General features: G+C 37.6%; 2 protein-coding genes across 4 annotated transcripts in view; one reads left to right on the top strand and one right to left on the bottom strand.

The window, feature by feature from the left end:
* LOC137982901 (methylosome subunit pICln-like) overlaps nucleotides 1–3145 on the bottom strand; it is a 3865-nt gene extending 720 nt beyond the window's left edge. Inside the window, exons 1-6 of one of the 2 annotated variants that reach the window (XM_068830066.1) lie at nucleotides 2767–3145; nucleotides 1287–1423; nucleotides 847–927; nucleotides 518–583; nucleotides 189–247; nucleotides 1–21 (exon numbers count right to left, since the gene is read on the bottom strand). The exon at nucleotides 1–21 is cut by the window's left edge and continues 94 nt beyond it. In XM_068830066.1, the coding sequence (XP_068686167.1) occupies nucleotides 1–21; nucleotides 189–247; nucleotides 518–583; nucleotides 847–927; nucleotides 1287–1423; nucleotides 2767–2885 (483 nt within the window). In that variant the 5' untranslated portion in view covers nucleotides 2886–3145. The remainder of the gene's footprint in view (nucleotides 22–188; nucleotides 248–517; nucleotides 584–846; nucleotides 928–1286; nucleotides 1424–2766) is intronic. The other variant, XM_068830067.1, reaches the window with a different exon arrangement.
* Nucleotides 3146–3254: 109 nt separating this feature from the next.
* LOC137982894 (4'-phosphopantetheine phosphatase-like) overlaps nucleotides 3255–17500 on the top strand; it is a 21236-nt gene continuing 6990 nt past the window's right edge. Inside the window, exons 1-15 of one of the 2 annotated variants that reach the window (XM_068830058.1) lie at nucleotides 3394–3491; nucleotides 4584–4626; nucleotides 5493–5611; nucleotides 5976–6144; nucleotides 7142–7193; nucleotides 9891–10077; nucleotides 11094–11186; nucleotides 11309–11368; nucleotides 11485–11599; nucleotides 12731–12798; nucleotides 13814–13933; nucleotides 14191–14272; nucleotides 14847–14971; nucleotides 15839–15994; nucleotides 16498–16610. In XM_068830058.1, the coding sequence (XP_068686159.1) occupies nucleotides 5519–5611; nucleotides 5976–6144; nucleotides 7142–7193; nucleotides 9891–10077; nucleotides 11094–11186; nucleotides 11309–11368; nucleotides 11485–11599; nucleotides 12731–12798; nucleotides 13814–13933; nucleotides 14191–14272; nucleotides 14847–14971; nucleotides 15839–15994; nucleotides 16498–16610 (1433 nt within the window). In that variant the 5' untranslated portion in view covers nucleotides 3394–3491; nucleotides 4584–4626; nucleotides 5493–5518. Of the gene's footprint in view, nucleotides 3492–4583; nucleotides 4627–5492; nucleotides 5612–5975; nucleotides 6145–7141; nucleotides 7194–9890; nucleotides 10078–11093; nucleotides 11187–11308; nucleotides 11369–11484; nucleotides 11600–12730; nucleotides 12799–13813; nucleotides 13934–14190; nucleotides 14273–14846; nucleotides 14972–15838; nucleotides 15995–16497; nucleotides 16611–17500 lie in introns of both variants that reach the window. The other variant, XM_068830057.1, reaches the window with a different exon arrangement.

Here is a 17500-nt window from a genome sequence, read left to right as displayed (position 1 = left end):
TTCCAGATGATCAAGGGTTGCCTGAAATGTAGCCAAAAATATTAAAACATTAAACATTATTATACATGACAATCTAATGTAATGCACTCAAGCAGGTATTCCAATGACTCTTACTACTTCCTTTAGACTGTTTCACAAAGAAGAAAATTATCCTCATTCAGGGAACATTGTCAAGTCCTCGCACAAACCTGCCCTTGCTCAGAAAGGTCTCCTTCATCTGCATCACAAAAAAAGTCTTCATCTTCTTCTAGAATGGAAGAAAATGATAAAAATTAATGACACAAAGAAATTAAAGCTATTTCAACTCTACAGTCCATTATAACATTTCTTATCATTTCTTTATTCTTTTTTTAACACAAAATTGTTGTTTGCTTAGGATACATGTTGAATTTCAGGTGATTTTGACCAAAATAAATGAAAATTGACATTAAGACATAAGTGCTCATCTCTTCAACTTTGAGCAAATTATAGCCACAGATTATGACTACATTCAATGTTGATACTTCCCATGTATTACCTTCTTCTTCCTGAGGATCTGGGTGAAGAATCTGACAATCTGAAAGGGCTCTAAACATGACATCCACTGAAATGGTATAAAAAGTAACATACTCTACACCTACGTGAATATTCATATCTTCTCTGCAATGGGCAACGGGATAATAGCTCACATGATTTTCTAGGCAAAAAAATAGTTACAGTCTATGACCAACAATTTACATGGATGTATTAATTTATTTGTGAAAAAAAAAAGCCTGAAAAAACTCCAGATTTGAAAGGGACTTAAAACCATGACCATGCGATTTTGCTGAACACAGTTCTACCAGCTGGTCAATAACAGTTACTTACACATAGCCTTGTCCTGTGGTACAAATCTAATTTCTCCAACTCTATCATCGCTGTCATCACTGGCTCTGTCTGTCTCATTATCTGTACAACAAGCAGGTAAATTTCAGTGGACATGTGCCCATCACAAATTATTTTGGCAAAATATTTGACCATCATCTTGAATTTTGACCAGAACATGACATCCCAGAAAGGGAGGAGGGATGATGGAGGGTGGAGGAATAGATAGTAAGACAACTATAATGGCCAAGTATGTTTCTTTGTAATTAACAGCTCTATAACAAATTGAATTTAAATTGTTTCTGATAAGCAACAAGGTAAAAGCCCTCTGTGATTGAAGATGAACTTGTAAAAAGGAGAAAGCATAACGATCCTAAATTAAATTTCACTGATGTGGCAGAAATTAAAGTTTTCACTTTGCCGCAAAACAAAACATTACATACCATCTAAAGGCATTTCCGTCATACAATAAAGACACTCCTGAGGAAATTGTGAAGTGTCTCTGCAAACTGCATGCAAAGATATTGCTGGATATTCCAATGAGAAGCCTTGTCCAGATGAATCACACCAAGACAATCGGCTGAAAAACCAAAACAAGACAATACTCTTACTTTGAGTGAAAAATAATGTTTAGCCATACATGTACCAACATTTGGAAAATGATTTTCTTCTATGCCTGTTTAGCCCCTTCTAAATAAATAATCATTTAGAATGGGGTAAACAATTTACATTTTGAGAGCTTTGTTTTCCAGATGTAAATGTAATGAGCCTTCTGTAAACATTATACAATAATATTATTATTATATAAAAAATGCAATCATTATCTAGGATTGCCTACGTCCAAAAGAAAAGAAATGAAATACATTATGTCACTTAGGGGAGCAAAGATGGTGATGTGTCCTGGATTAAATTCCTGTTTTCACGGATTAAGTGGGTTGAGATTGATGGTTCTCTACTCTGTTTTGAAAGGTTTTTCTCCATGTGGTCCAGATTTCCCCTCTCTTTAATCTTTGACTTGATTTGAGTTTATTTACTAGGAGGACCCTTCTGTAAAGCACTTAAGATGTAAAGTAGGTTATATCCTCAATAAAGATTATCATTATGATAATGATCGTCATCATCATCATTATTTTTGTAGCTGTGTGAGGATGATTATGCTGATTCTGTGTTCAAAGCCTGGGGGTGTGCAGCCCAATACCTGAAACCCTTAACTTATTTCCTGGGGAGCAGGGCTGGCGCACTGGGGAGAGCACTCGCCTTCCACCAATGTGACCCAGGTTTGATTTCCAGATCCGGCGTCATATGTGGGTTGAGTTTCTTGGTTGTCTACTCTGCCCGAGAGATTTTTTTCTGGGTACTCTGGTTTTCCTCTCTCCTCAAAAACCAATATGATTTGATATGTATTAATTTGATTTGATTTCATTTGTGCACGACCCCACAAACTATTCAACTATAAAAATTTTTGTGCGAAAATAAAGTTCTCCTACCAAAATCTGCGATTTTCCCTACCCTTTTTCAGACTTGACCAAAAATGTGATACCTACTTAACCAATTGACTCCTGGGGGTTCCCCATTGACGAGTAAAATAGTCTGGCATTAGACAGAGTAAAATACTCTGGCATTAGACAGAGTAAAATACTAAGTCTGACCAGTATTGGGCAGTTCAGGCGTCAAATTTAAAGGGTTAAGAACTATTTTCAGACCTATTTCAGCCGTTACAAGGTTGGTATAAGGGATTAACCATCCCAACCCCCCCCCCCCCCCCCAAGCCCCTGCCTGGTTCAAAGTAAGCGATGCATGTATGTCATAACCACTCTCATAATTATCATAATCATCATCATCATCATCACTACAATCTACCACCACTACTAACGACAACAACAAATATGACAATCATCATCATTATCATAGCCACATACTTACTCTGTAGCTATATACAAAGTTCCCACGCCATATGACTTATCTTGCACAAAGGCCTCAGTATTTTCTTGGATATGGTGAAGTCCCTCGGTGGGGGGAGGAAACGATGTCATCACCACCATTTTCGGTACTTGCAAAGTTTGTAAAGATCACAGGCTTTGTAGCACGAACGGTTTGTTGTCGCAGAGCTACAGCTAACCTCGGTCTCAGTAATCACGGCAGGGGATGGCTAAAAGATACTTTGACTGCAGATTATATTCCCGCTCTCTTTTCATCTATTTTGTCAGGGAAAGGTGGGAAGCACAGTCGTCCTCCAGAGCGAACGCACATGGTTGTACTTAGTATCGGCAAGTACTTCATGTCAAGCCATCAAAAGTACTTTGTATCAATCCATCATATAGTTGGGGGTCTGGAACTGATTTCCACCTGATTTTAATTGATACTCTAAGTAGGGTTATTAAAGTGTATCATAATAGTATTACATGATACACTTAAATAACCCTACTTCAAGTGCATGCCCTGATTTCCGATAACTAACATTGCGGGCTCAACTATGGCGGACGGATTGTAAATAATTGTAAATCTTTTTGTGAAAAACTTATGCGCGAGATTTGTAGATATGGATTTAAAAACTGTTCATGAAAGGACCTCAGGGTATGCAAGGAGCATTTCTTTGCCTGAAGTTTTTCGAAATCTCAAAACTGCCAAAAGATTTGCAGTAGACATTGGTGAGTGTATTGAGTTTTGTCTACAGAATACTAAATATAAAGATTCAAGTAGTATAAAACCTGGTAATTGATAAGCAAGAAAACTAAACAGCTACAGATAGACTGCCGACACAGCTGACATGCGGCAAAATAAGTGCACGGCGTATGTGCCATCACCTGTCTTATGTCCCCATCAAATTCCCAAGTATGCAGTCCATGTATGCATGATGCACGTAGTCTGTTATATATGACAAAAATCATGCGAGAATGAAATGATCTCCCTGCATTGGTTTCCATTATGTTGGTCCATGAGAATGAGGTTAGGGTGTCCATTGCAAGATTGTATTGAATCCACAATAAATATGGTGTAAAATGCACACTTCAGACCTGGCCTTGGTTGTTCAAAAGGTGGATAGCGCTATGCACCGGATAAATTACTATCCAGAGCATTACACAAGCAAATTAAAAACCAATTGAGTTATCCAGTAAATAGTGATTTATCCCGGGACACTGAAAAACGCAGAATGCAAACTGTACAGACTGTCTGTAAAATGAAAATTCGGTTAGCCTGATTAAGCCTAAATAACATTCAGGTTAGCCTGTTTACGGTTACCTCAACCATATTTTACCCCTGGTCTGCAAGGTCTGCACAGTCTGCAGTCTGCGTTTTGGCGTGACCATGTTATAGCGCTATCCACCCTTTGAACAAGTGGGGCCTGGGGTAAAATGCATGCAGACTAAGCCTGGGTAAAAAACAGACCACATTTTCGATAAGTTTCACCAATGTCCTTGATTCATTCTGCTAAATTATTGTGACATATGGCTCAGTTTGTTTAATGGGTGAGAATTCCTTGCTCCAGAGTGTAAAGATCATCGAACCAGACTAAGTGCTTATGGCCTGACCCTTTGGTTATTTTTTTCACATTTTCACATTGAAGTGCAGAACTTTCCATCATTAAATTGGCCTTGATCGCAACACATGGTGACGAGTAGCATTGCGTGACCTAATAGCCCAGAAAGCAGCTACAAAATAGGCTAAGTCACACCAAATTTCCCTTGAATTAATGAAATTTGTGCAAGAGCACTGGGTCTGACGACTTAACATCCATGCAGTTTCAGAATTGTTGTCAGTTTAAGGCAATTCAAGAGGCATAAGGTAAGAATCGTAATAATTGCTTTTTTCGTGATGTACCGTAACCCTTCGAGAATGAACATACTCTCCTTGCAGAAAATTGTCATATACGATATTTTTTCTCCCAGGTTTGCATTTTACCCCCCCTTCCCGGCTGTCCTACATGACCCTGTTGCCACATAGCATGATCTAGAGGATAATCTTTTTATTGTTTTTGAAAAAGATGGTCAAGGATTCACAATTTTAATGGTGGAACAAGGGATTAGATGCAGGCACAGGTGAAAGAGTACTGGCCTCCCTTCAATGTGGCACAAAATGACACCCTGGGAAGAACAGTTTTGTCTTGGTTTTCAACTCTTATTTCAGTGGTTTTCTCCAGCTATTCAGGATTTTCCTCAATCATCTTGCCATTTATTTCAGGGGACACCCTCGATATACTGGAGCCAACCTTGCTGGTGATCAGAGATACATGTATACCCAGAATTACAAGTTAATATGAGATGCTAACTGATTTTGTTAAGCATCAACAAATGGCCTTTTTATCTTCTTGTTGACAAAAAACATCTCCTTTTTTCAAGAAATATATGCACATGTGATAAAGTTCAAAGACTATTACCCAACTTAACTCTTTAGGAAACCAAAGCACAATATTTTAATGATGTTTTATGATTTCAAAAGAACCATACGGATAACCCCATTGTTGATGCTAAGATTTAATCACAGACTTTGTGGAAATTACCAGTATTGGTGTCTATCAGTCTGTTAAATTAAACCATTAAACTTAGGTTATTCTTTGTTTCCTATTCATCGATAATTGCAATACAGTATCTTTACATTTCTCTATTATCCGGTCTTCACCCAGTTATAACTGAAGTTGCCTTATTTTTAAGGAGGATCGTTGGCTAAAGTGGCATACATGTCTGAAGTACGGACAATAAGAAAACGTCATTACAGCTTCACCTCATTAACTTCTTTGGCAAAGAACAGCGATGAAAAACAGGAAAATGGGGTATGATTGCATTCATTCTCCAAAGTTTATAAGGTAGAAAAAATTAATAGCCAGCTATGATCTAAAGAAATGGTCCTCCTGTATTCAGGACCAGTATGACTATGCAGTCAAGCATTTGCTTTACTAAGTCTGTGACCAGTAACAATGACCAGTAAATGGACAATAATAGTGATTATTTACAAGTGAAAAACTCAATCTCAATGATATGTAATGGTGTATTATGATCATGATACATCTGTTGATTGACATGTTACTGGTGAGTATGCATTCAGTGAGTCAGTGAAGCAACAATGTCAATACATAACCATTAAGACTTCAATGGTCAGTCCTTCGTGTAAATCTTTTGCTTGTCTCGTTCTTTTAGGGTAATACAGCAGCAATGGGACATATCTATGAGATCAAAGAGGACCAAGAGTCAAGTCTAAGGCTGCACTTTATAAAATTTGAAACAAAATACATTGAAATGTGCATTGATTTTATCCAGGAGAACATCCTCTCAGAGGCATATAAAGACAGGGCTCTCAAAGCCACTGGTATGTCATCTCTGTATAATTTGACCTATCTCATATTGATATTTAGGGTTTATTTTCTAAACTGCCTTGTAGCATGCAAATTATCCAACAAATACACATATGTTTGGCATTGAAAAATAGGTGGAATTGTGTCATCCACAAGAACTGTATCTTGAGATATGGTTGTTGACCAAATTTTATTAGGACTGGTTCTCGTTTATAGTGTGTATGTTGTAGTTCAATTTTAACCTCTGGTTTATTTAAATTTTATTATTTTAACCAGTCCAGAATTTTTTAAACTGGTTTATTTTTGTCAACTGTCTAAAAAAGGGAATTTTCGTTTTTTGGGGGGTGTAGTTAAAAAACAGGGGCTTGTCTTTTTTTGGGGTCTCAAAAAGAACGTGATCTTTCTTTCTTTCGTTCTACTTCTCCTACGCCTTCCTGATCTTCCCCATTACCTCTATTCTATCCCACCCTTCTTTCACAGATCTATCCCCCCTTAATTACCTTCCAGGTAGCCCCCTCCTTGAATACCCCTTGTACCCACTCCTTCTACAGCACCCCTCACAGACGTTTCACACAAATCTCAAGACTTTTCTTCTTTAAGAAGAATCCCTATCTTTGGATCTGTTACCCACTGTCTTATCCCCTTGACCACACATCATCAGTACAGTATGTAAATATGCAAAATAGTCTTACAGGGTTCTTTAATGTTTTGAAAGCAGACACAGTATGTAATGCAATATTGACAATAAATTATTGGGCACTTTGTGTCAAAGTAGAAGTCCTAAGATGAAGTTAAAGGGTTCTTCTTCCCCTTTTTTGTTTTCTTCTTCTTGCATGTTCTTCTCCTGTTCTTCTTCATTATTGTTGTTGTTACTGTTGTTAGTTAGTAGTAATAGTTACTGTAGTTACTGTAGTAGCAGTATTTATTAATTTAGTGGTAGTGGTAGTGGTGGTGGTATCATAAATAGGATTGTGATGATCATTGATAACATCACTGTTTTCTTTTTTAAAGGTGGTGGAGCTCATAAATACATAGATTTACTTACATCTAAGCTTGGTTGCAGGTAAAGAGATAATGTTTTTTTATATTGATGCCAAAGCTAATCTGTTCATGATTTGGTTTTATTTTTTTCTGGGTTTAAAAATTTTAAACCCAGTCAAATGTTTATTATAGTAAGTTTTTGTAATGATTAATTTTTAACATTCATTTCACCAATCTGAAAGATTAGATTGAAACTGGTTTATAAGAAATAAAACAGCTGAAATTATTTCAATCAAGGAAAACTTTTCAAATCTATCCGAGAAAAGAAACATCAAGTAATGTGATTGCATGTCTCTATAACATTGTTGTTTACCTCTGGTTTACACTTGCAAGCAGGATCCAAAGAAGGATGCACAATGCCTTGACTTCACGGAGTAATAAATAGGTTGAATGAAGAATGGAGTCAAAAGCAAACTACTCACAGGTCCATGTTTAATGTAATGGAACAGATGTTTTGCCCTTCAGGCTTTCTCAGTGTTCACGATACAAGCCAAGTATTTGTATCGTGAACACTGAGGAAGCCCGAAGGGTGAAACGTCTGTTCCATACATTAAACATGGGCCTGTGTGTAGTTTGCTTTTGACTCCATTCTTGGGCCTGTGAGTAGTTTACTTTTGACTCCATTCTTCATTCAGCCTATATATATATATATATATATATATATGTTATTTGCTAGCTGGGAGGTCCGTATAGTGAAAAACTGTGACCGAGGTCTTGATATATTTTTATTTGGATAATGCTGCCCAAGGCCGCAAATGCATTGAGTGAATTGCAAACTGAACATTTCAAAGAGAAATGTTTTTATTTGAATTCTATTTCTATGCGTCTTGTCCAATAAAAATCTGTTTTGAAACCCTTACTTCTGTATTGTTGTCAAAAAATGGAAATTTAAGGTCATTACACAAGCTCATGCACCCGGGACTAGGATTCCGCATGGGTTGGCGTGCAAGGTAGAAAAAATCCATCCGGCTGCTCCCACAGCCAATCAGATTGCAGGTTTCGCAGAATTCCACCTGCTTGCGCATTGAGAAAAAAATAAATACCTGGTATTGTGATTCCTAGAAATTTGTTTTGCTGGACACAAGGTATTGAGACGTGGTCTAACCAGATACTAATTTTTGATAGATCAATCTTTTTATGTTGTTGATTAAAAAGGATAAAATTAATTTACCAGTAGTTTTGTCAGGACATGGACAGAATTAGCGTGAAACCAGGATGACACTTGAAAAAGTTCTTGATTAACAATAATTGTTAATCAAGAACTTTTTCAAGTGTCATCAGCAAAGAAAAAGAATGCAAGATACCGGTATTAGGAGGAGGGAAAAAGATCATTAAATTAAAAAATGAAAAAAGGGAAAGGACCAAGGACTGAACCTTGGGGAACCCCACACACAAACTGTCATTAGAAGAAATGTGATCATTACACATTGTTGTCTCAAAATTAAGTTGACCAATAACATCACAAATAAGTTGACCAATGACATCTATGACCGCGCTACGACCGGAGTTCTTTAGTATCTACTAACGTTACACCACCCTGCAAGCAGAGCCTCCTTTTGTCTTTTTCCTTACTGAGGAGGAGAAAAGTAGGCTCTGCCCGAAACGCGTCATCTCTTTGAAGCCGCCGCAGCCCGAACTTCTGGACTAGTCAAATTATCTTGCTTTCTCTCATCAAACTGGTTTTTCCAGTGCGAGCGTCAATTTAGTGACAAAACCGATGGTTATAATTGAGCCCGCTGTACCATGGCGGTGAGATCTGGCACATTAGGCTTGGGTTCGAGACTGCATCCTGGCAACATGCAGCGCATACTCAATAAAGATCTTACTCAATTCATGCAGAGTCTTTCTCGAGAACGCCAAAATCGAGCAAGCAAAAGAAAGGCTCTGCTAGCAGGGTGACGTTACACAAATCACTTGACTCTGAAGATGACTTTCGCTCAGGTTGTTGAAACGTCAGTCAATGTCATCTCAAACAATCCTTCTCAGGACTACAATCACCCGGACGATCATACTTGACTTAATTATGATGTGACTCCTGGGTTCAAACCATTTACGATATTGTTGTCTATTAGTTACTTGGTAATGCGCAAACCAAGCTAAGGGAACACAACAGATACCATAATAAATATGTTTTTCAGTAAGGATCTCATATTTCAATAGAATCAAATGCATTCTTAACTCCTATAATAATAATTATTATTATACATTTATACTGTAAATTCATTTTTTGGAAACCTTAAAAAATGTTGTTGACAAGTTCAAGAATGGCCATGGAAGTAGAGTGAAGTGGTCGGAAACCATATTGGTGATGATTGAGAATGTCAAATTTAGTGAGAAACCCAGACATGCAATCAGAAGTAATAATTAAAAGCTTCTCAAGGATTTTAGAAAGACATCGGAGAATAGAAATAGGCCTGTAGTTAGAGGACAAAGAAGAGACCACCTGATTTAAAAATTCGAAGAACCTTGGCAATTTTGAGGTTGTCAGGTCGAAACACACTAAAAGAGAATGCTCTGAGAGACTACAGCTATGAGACAAAGGAGTTGCAACGAATGTCATGTGGAGTAGGGAAAATTAATTTCTCATATAATTGTTAATTATTTTTCTTTCAAAAGGATATGGATTGAACCATGTAGTTGTGAAAAACTACTACTACCGGTACCAGTTTTACATCTAATTTAAATTTTTATTACTCCTACCATTCATTGATCTTTGCAGAGTTGATAAAGAAGATGAGATGGAGTGCCTGATAAGAGGTTGTAACTTTCTCTTAAGGAACATCTCAAATGAAGTATTTGAGTTTCACCGTGAACAGAACCCACCATATGTGTTTCAAGATTTGCATCATTCAGAACTGTTTCCTTACCTTTTAGTTAACATTGGGTCTGGAGTCAGCATTGTCAAGGTAGAATGTTGGTTTTTCCTTTTTCAGGTTTGGTACTTTAGTAGCAAGTGCAACTTTCAACACCACATACCCACGTGGAGGACATTAGATAAAAGGGCTTTGACATACAGATTGCTTTCCAGTGAAATGTACAGTATGCAACATTTCGCCATGGTTTTATTCAAATTCCACCTGGAATAACTTACCTTACTAAACATTTTCTGATTGGTAATATCATTATCTCCTAGACTATAATAATAATTATTTATAATTAGTAATTAGTAATTAAAAAAGTGAATTCAGTGAACCCATTGACTCTTAAAGCAGACTCCACTCATTTGACAAGTAAAAATGACTTGTGGTGTTAGAAAGAGTAAAATCTATTGAGTCTTACCAGAAACCTATAAGGGTTGAAACATGTAACGCACGTTCACAGCTTCCGAATATTCAGTGCTAAGTACCATATTTGGAAACCCCTCGCTCCAGTTAATTTCGCACAAGAACATTGGTGGTATTGCGTCACGGTGTTCATGCGAACTTATTGGTTGAATGTTTCTCTCTTGTTGTTCCAAAAATGGGACTTAACAAATTGAATATTCAGAAGCTTGTTTCCCAGCACACAGGGGGCCGTGACACGTTTTAACCCTTATGGGTTTCTGGTCTTACTCTTAGGAAGTAATTGGTTAAAAGGAAATATTATTTATGGGTAATTGATTGAAAAGTGCATTCTTATGCATTTATAAAGAGGAAAATAGTAAACCCCACAAATTAATTTTGTATAAAAAAGTGAAGATAAGATTCAGAGGCAGATCCTTATCTCTGAGCCATATTATGACCAAAATGAAACCCTAATTCTTAACTTGATTCCTGTAGCTCATTTATGAAAGGAGTCTCAGCCTCAACAGTTTTTTTTTTATGGTTTTGTTGACCATCAGTGAGTGAGCTATATGTTGCTCATACATGCATGAACAAAATTATCATTATTGATTTGTTCTTGTCTTTGTTCTTGTTCTTTTTATTGATTTGACTATTTTAAGGTTCTATCTGAGACAGAGTACGAACGAGTTGGTGGTACCAGCATGGGTGGAGGAACATTTTGGGGCCTGGGATCACTTCTCACCAGTGCAAAGGTTAAAAAAGTGTATTGTTTTCAATTTTGTGTTTGCTATACAGACTATTAAATCCCAATCTCTGGTAACACTCTCAGAATTATAAAAATAATTTCATAACTTTTACTTCCTTTAACTGACAGGGTTTTGATGAGTTACTAGAACTGGCAACTAAAGGTCGTCACCAGAATGTTGACATGTTGGTAAGTTTTTGCATTACTGGTATTTGACGGTTAAAAGAACATTGAGGCGTTTTCCTGCGTTTGTCTTTCCTGCTTAATACTGAGTAGGTGATCGTGACAGGGCCTGTGTTTCATAGGTAAGAGATATATATGGTGGGGCTTATGAAGCACTGAAGTTGCCAGGAGATTTGACTGCAAGCAGTTTTGGAAAAACAGTGAGGTCACCCAAAGATGATTTCCATGGAAACCATGGTTTGTGCAAAGTCAATTATTCACAGTTTTTTCCTTCCCTTTTTGAGCTTGTAAAGCAAATTGGGAGAGGATTGGGGCAGGGGCAAGAGCAGAGCCTTCTCTTATCCCTGCCCTGATCCACTGCCCTGGAAAGAAATCTTGCAGTTTGGAATCAATTATCCGATTGGAGTAAATTTTTTCAAAGAGCAACAACATTCAGGTGACTGCAATTAGTAGTCTTTGAAAAACGTTGCTTAATATGTATTCCAATTATTTCAATGAGAAACATAGTTTATGTGATTACTCATCAATTATAATGTATTTGATAGCTCATCATAATTAAATGCAGAAGCAATCCGCATGTATCACAGATCACTTGCCTGTATCCAAATTTCTTGCCATCCAGAGCTTACATTTGATTGGCTTTCTGTGAGTTTCTTTGATCATAATTTGACCAATCAGAGAACTTTGAGAAATTTTTCAATGCATATTATAATCATAATCATATTAAAATCTGGTAATAAACTCTATTTAACCCATTGACTCCTCATGTGCCCTAGGACGCCCCCTAACCCTAACCCTAAACCCATGAACATGTACAAGACTAGTACAATTACACTCTAATCTGTTAAGTCTGTTCAAATATAAGTGCTACATGGCCAACGTTTGCAAAACGTAATCCATCCAAGTTGTACTTGTACATGTTCATTACCGTGACTTTAACATCTTCAATTCCCACGGCCTGCTCCCGTCTGACCTTCGAGCTCAGTTGTTAGAGCAGCAGTGATCTAACCTGAAGGTCGTGGGTTCTGTCCGTGTGTAGGCCCATTTCCATTAGTAGGGCTAACGCTCACATGGTTCATATGGGATAGAAAACTAGCACTTCAAATTACATTCTAATCAGTTAAGTCTGTTCAAATATAAGTGCTACAAGGCCAACATTTGCAAAAACATAACCCTTCCAAAATAATGTTGGTTTTGGTTGGAAGGGAATGCGACACTGAATCCGGGAATCTAACCCGAGTCACATTGGTGGAAGGTTAGTGCTCTGCTCCACAAAACTTGCCATATATGGGCTAGATACTGTTTCAGGCATCTTGCATCACCTTTTTAAACTTATACTGACTGTTATTTTCTGTTCTTCCTCCATAGCTGGACAGTTTGCTGAAGCAGATGTTGCAAAAAGTCTGTTACACATGATTAGTAATGACATTGGTCAGGTTAGTTGGATAATACACAGTGTACATGTAAATCATTCAGTTAGCAACTTGTCTTTGTGTTGTAGTATTTTTACTTAATTGCATGCTTTCCATTGTTGCCTTGTCTAGGTACTGGTACATAGCGAGAGCATTGATCATCCACAGTTATGTTTCTTTAGTTACCTCCAATGCAAATTTAAGAGCAGAGGGCAGGTGTACGTATTAACGTAGGAATAAGAGGAATGGTATCAGTAGAACCCCGGGAGGATGGGGGGGGAGGGAGACTAGTGCATGTGCTACCAACTGAACATAATTATGATGTGGCAACCTGCACAAGTGGATTACATTTTTAAAAAAGGCGAAATATGGTTTGATTAAAGTGAACGAAGGTTGTAGCGAATATAGTATTCACGGGACTGGTCAATGTTAATTCAGGTCAAACTGAATAAAATTTAGGCTAATTTTAAAATCAACTTAGGTCATATTTTCTATCAAGTATTCAAGTACTGTACTTTAAAAATTAATTGTAAATCCACCAAAGTCAAAAATTAATTTTACCATTAATTATGACTGCTGTTAATTGCACTGAAAGAAGCACTTAGTTTCCCATTTTTTTGGCCATTTGAACAGAACCTCTAAATACTGGTGTTAAATGTACTTTAAGTGATCATTGTAGCTTTTGCATTCCCTTTCCCTTGCCCTTTTTGTTCCATTTTCACTGTACATGTCGTTCACTATCTTGGCAAACAGTACATCACTTACACTGTCCGTCTCTTGGTAGTTCCATTGACACCTCAAATACCCAGCTAGGACACCCCCCAATTGATGAGTAAAATTGTCTTGCGGCTCACTCCCAGGGGTCAATGGGGCAATGGAGGGAACAAAGCTTTGACTGCTTAATTAACCATTCAACACTTCCGAGGGTTCTCCATTGACAAGTAAAATCGTCTGTCGTTGGACAGAGTAAAATCTGTAAGTCTCAGTGGCACTTAAGGGAGTGAAAGGGTTAAGCATGTTTCGTTTTGATGCATTTTAGATTGCTTCACTTTATGCAAAGCTGAATGGCTTGAAGAAAATCTACTTCAGTGGTTACTTCATCAGAGGCAATCCGTTGACAATGCACACCATCTCATATGGCATTAATTACTGGTCAAAGGTTAGACTGAACATACATTATCATACTTGTTTAACCAACATAAGCAAGATGGTGTGTTTTTTCCTTGTTTGTAGCTGTATACATGGTGTGAGAAAAAAAAAAAAGCAACAGACCCTTCTGATGTTTCCTTACTACTGCTACTCATAAACTGTAATAAATAAAGTAGTATGGTTGAAATATTGAAACTTTAAAATGACAAGCCCAGTCTGGTAGCCTTTTAGTAGTGAAAATTGTTATTTTCATTTGTTATTTGTTAGGGCCAACAACAGCCTTTATTTCTTCGACATGAAGGTTACCTTGGTGCCATAGGAGCCTTTCTGAAAGGAGCTGATGAAGATGGTATGCGTACTATTGACAATCAGTCATTCTTCCAAACAGATCAGTTTGGTTTGTCATATGATTTAAGACTACAAGCAGCACCAATATATATGTGTTCAGTCCATCGATTGCAACAATCAAAGTTATGTGAGAGAATAATGCCCCATATAAAATATGCCATTTCTACAAATTATGTAGCTAGCCTGCACAGTGGGCCAAAGGGGGACTGGGGAGGAGGGAAGGAGAGAGAGGGCTTTTTCCCTTCTCCTCAGGCCCCCTTTGAGATGCTACACAGGCTATTTCTAGTTTACCCATCCAACTGAATCATGATTTGCATATTTGGTTGAAGGAGCTGCTCTTTAGTAATTTATCGTTATTGATAGGTTTTTCATGCAGTGCCTTTGGTGTTTTCCTGTGCTATCCTTTTGTAATATTTCAATGTCTAGTCACATGTTCTGCCATTATGTGGTCAATAATATCAATGAACACCACTGGACAATAATAATTATTATTATTATTGGATTCAGTGTGACATGTAGTTCCAATTTTTGTCTTGTGCATCTAACGTACCTTAGTCGTTTTCTTTCACTTTCAGTGGACTTCACACGTAGCAAATTAAATGTCTTAACTTGGCGTGAGAATTACGCAGGCAGTTCTGGTTTGTCATCTTTAAAGCGGTCCACTGATTCAGTTAATACAAGAATTGCTGATGGAGTCACTGTAAGAAATTTTTACCCTGATATAAAGTGTATTTGTTTAATTTATATACAGGGAGTTCTCCACGTGTAGAAAATGGTGCAGGATCATTTTGGTTGTATGGGAATCCCATAAATACAAAGAGTTTAAGGACATTGCCTTTCATATTGAAATGTGTGGGAGATTTAAATAGCCAACAAGAGGACAAACTGCTGCTCTCTTTAGGTTGCAATATGAACGGAAATTATTGTTTTTCATATACAGAAGCAAAAATTGCATGCAATACATTTGTGTAACCTTGAGACTGTGAAGGTGCATTTCCATGCTTGGGAGGAATGAAAATTAGCTGAGCACACATTTAAGTTTCTTGAGGACTGCAGAGTGCTAAGAAAGGATTGCAAATATTGGCTGTTTTAAAGGGAAACTTCACTCCAACTAAGGAATAAATTAAGCCGTTGAAAATAATATGCAATCAAATTTACGGTAAAAATTAACGGTAAAAAACGACATTTCGACCGTGCTTCAGTCATTATCAAGTAAGTATGAGAATAAGAATATTAACATATATATAAAGACAGAGAAACAATGGTATAAATATGTAAAAAGTATGAAAGCTATAGAAAAAGGGCTTTTCATATTTATATTCTCATACTTACTTAATAATGACCGAAGCACGGTCGTAACGTCGTTTTTTACCCTTTCAAAAGGTTCGTAGGTTTCAAAAAACCCTTGCTCTTAAGGCAATCAAATTTGTGTGAATTAATTTTTTCTTTAATTAATGTTTTCATCAGACGAAAAATAAATTTGCGAACCAATTATTTTCATTTTCATCTTGAATGATAATATTTTCCAGGACTATGGGAATTTAAATGAATTTTATATTCTTTTCAGTATGATGTGCTTGAGATGGATCAGTTCACCCATACACTTGTCCCATTTCCCCTTCTCCATTCGCCTAGTGATTACTTCCCTGATACTCAGGACCTCACTGTAGACTCGGAGGCACGGGAATATTGGCTACAGTCTTTTGAGGATGCTTTAGAGAAGGTAACATAAGCTCATGATCTTGGGAAAGTAACTGAACATAATGAAAACATAGAGATCCCTTTTTTCTAGTCTCCCAATTCTATACATAATGATGTACCCCGGTAACTCTAATTCCACTTTGGACGATTGGCTATTTCTAACCTAACCTGTGTAGACCTTATGGCGACTATGTTTGGAGGAAGTTTTTTCTTTTAGTGTTTTCAAATTCTCCAATCTTTCAGAAGAGTCGACTTAAAAGTGGCAGATGTATTTTTCAAAGATTGGTAACAAACCAATGACAATAGTTTCGAAAGATTGGGGGCGAATTGACGGTAGGCGAACTCGTTGGGGGGCGATGCGCTACCCGACGAAAACTTGGCCCTAGAGCTGTAGCTGACGGACAGGGAACGAATAAGTGTGAAACAAAAGTCAGGGTCCTGGTAAATAGCAAATTTTGGCTTTGCGTTGCCATTTTTGTATTTTAGTTAAGTTGACATCTTTGCCAAGTATGTTTCTGTTATAAGGTAGTTGAGCGAGCAGTAGCCAGCCAACCTGGGGCATCAGACGCCAAAGGGAGGGCAGAAATGTTTCGCAACAAATTTCGACTTCGTCTTAATGTTCTCAAGCAACAACCCGCGTAAGTTTGTCTAAATAATTTGTAAGCTTGTTAAGGACTACGGAGTACTATGAAACTATTAGCTTTGCAAAGATTGGCTGTTTCCAAGGGATTTTTTGTAGGAGATGCGAGACACTTTAAAATGAATAAACAAGTAGAGTGATATAAAATAAATATCAAAAAGTGTCAGTAGTTTTTTAAAAAATCACAGACTTTTCGGGTGTAGAAGACCTCTTCAGTGTGAAGAAAACCGTTGAAATACGCAGTCAGGAGGAAGCGCGCAGATGAATGGTGGAGCGCGTGCGCATGCATCAGGTCATTCTTAAATAAAGTTGAAAATAATGTTAAGTCCATCAGGCTGTACAGTTCCCAACTGGAAAATTAACTTCATTTCACGTTGCATCCGTTGGAGATTAGTACCGTGGCATAATTGCAAACCCTGTATCGGAATATCTGAAATACTGTGGCCCGCTGAGTTGAAATGTTGGGCCACAGGGAAACCAGGGGTGTTGTTCCGTACACTTCGTAAGTGTTCGCTAAAACGACTCCTGAGATTCCGTCCGGTTTCACCGATATAAAGAATGGTAGGACATCGGTTGGAGGATATGCAGTACACAAGATTATTGGTCTGGCAGGTAAAATGGCCATGGATGGAAAAGGAGCATCGAGGACCTTGTATCTCTCTTTCTGGGTAAGAACTATCAACCGTCCTAATGCTCTACGATCAGCTGAGCTGACGGTCAGCACCATTGACAGAGTCCCTCTTGTTCGCACATACCACCCTTAGAACAAGCAGATAAAACGCTTTCTATTTCAGAACTTTCGCATTCTATCAAGTGACCAGCTGACCCGTCATATCTTCTGGCAACCACCTGTCGCAGCATACAAACGCAATCTCAACCTAAGAAACT

This window comes from Montipora foliosa, chromosome 13, assembly GCF_036669935.1.
Source record: "Montipora foliosa isolate CH-2021 chromosome 13, ASM3666993v2, whole genome shotgun sequence".
NCBI lineage: Eukaryota > Metazoa > Cnidaria > Anthozoa > Scleractinia > Acroporidae > Montipora > Montipora foliosa.
This window is presented reverse-complemented; position numbering and strand designations above follow the sequence as displayed.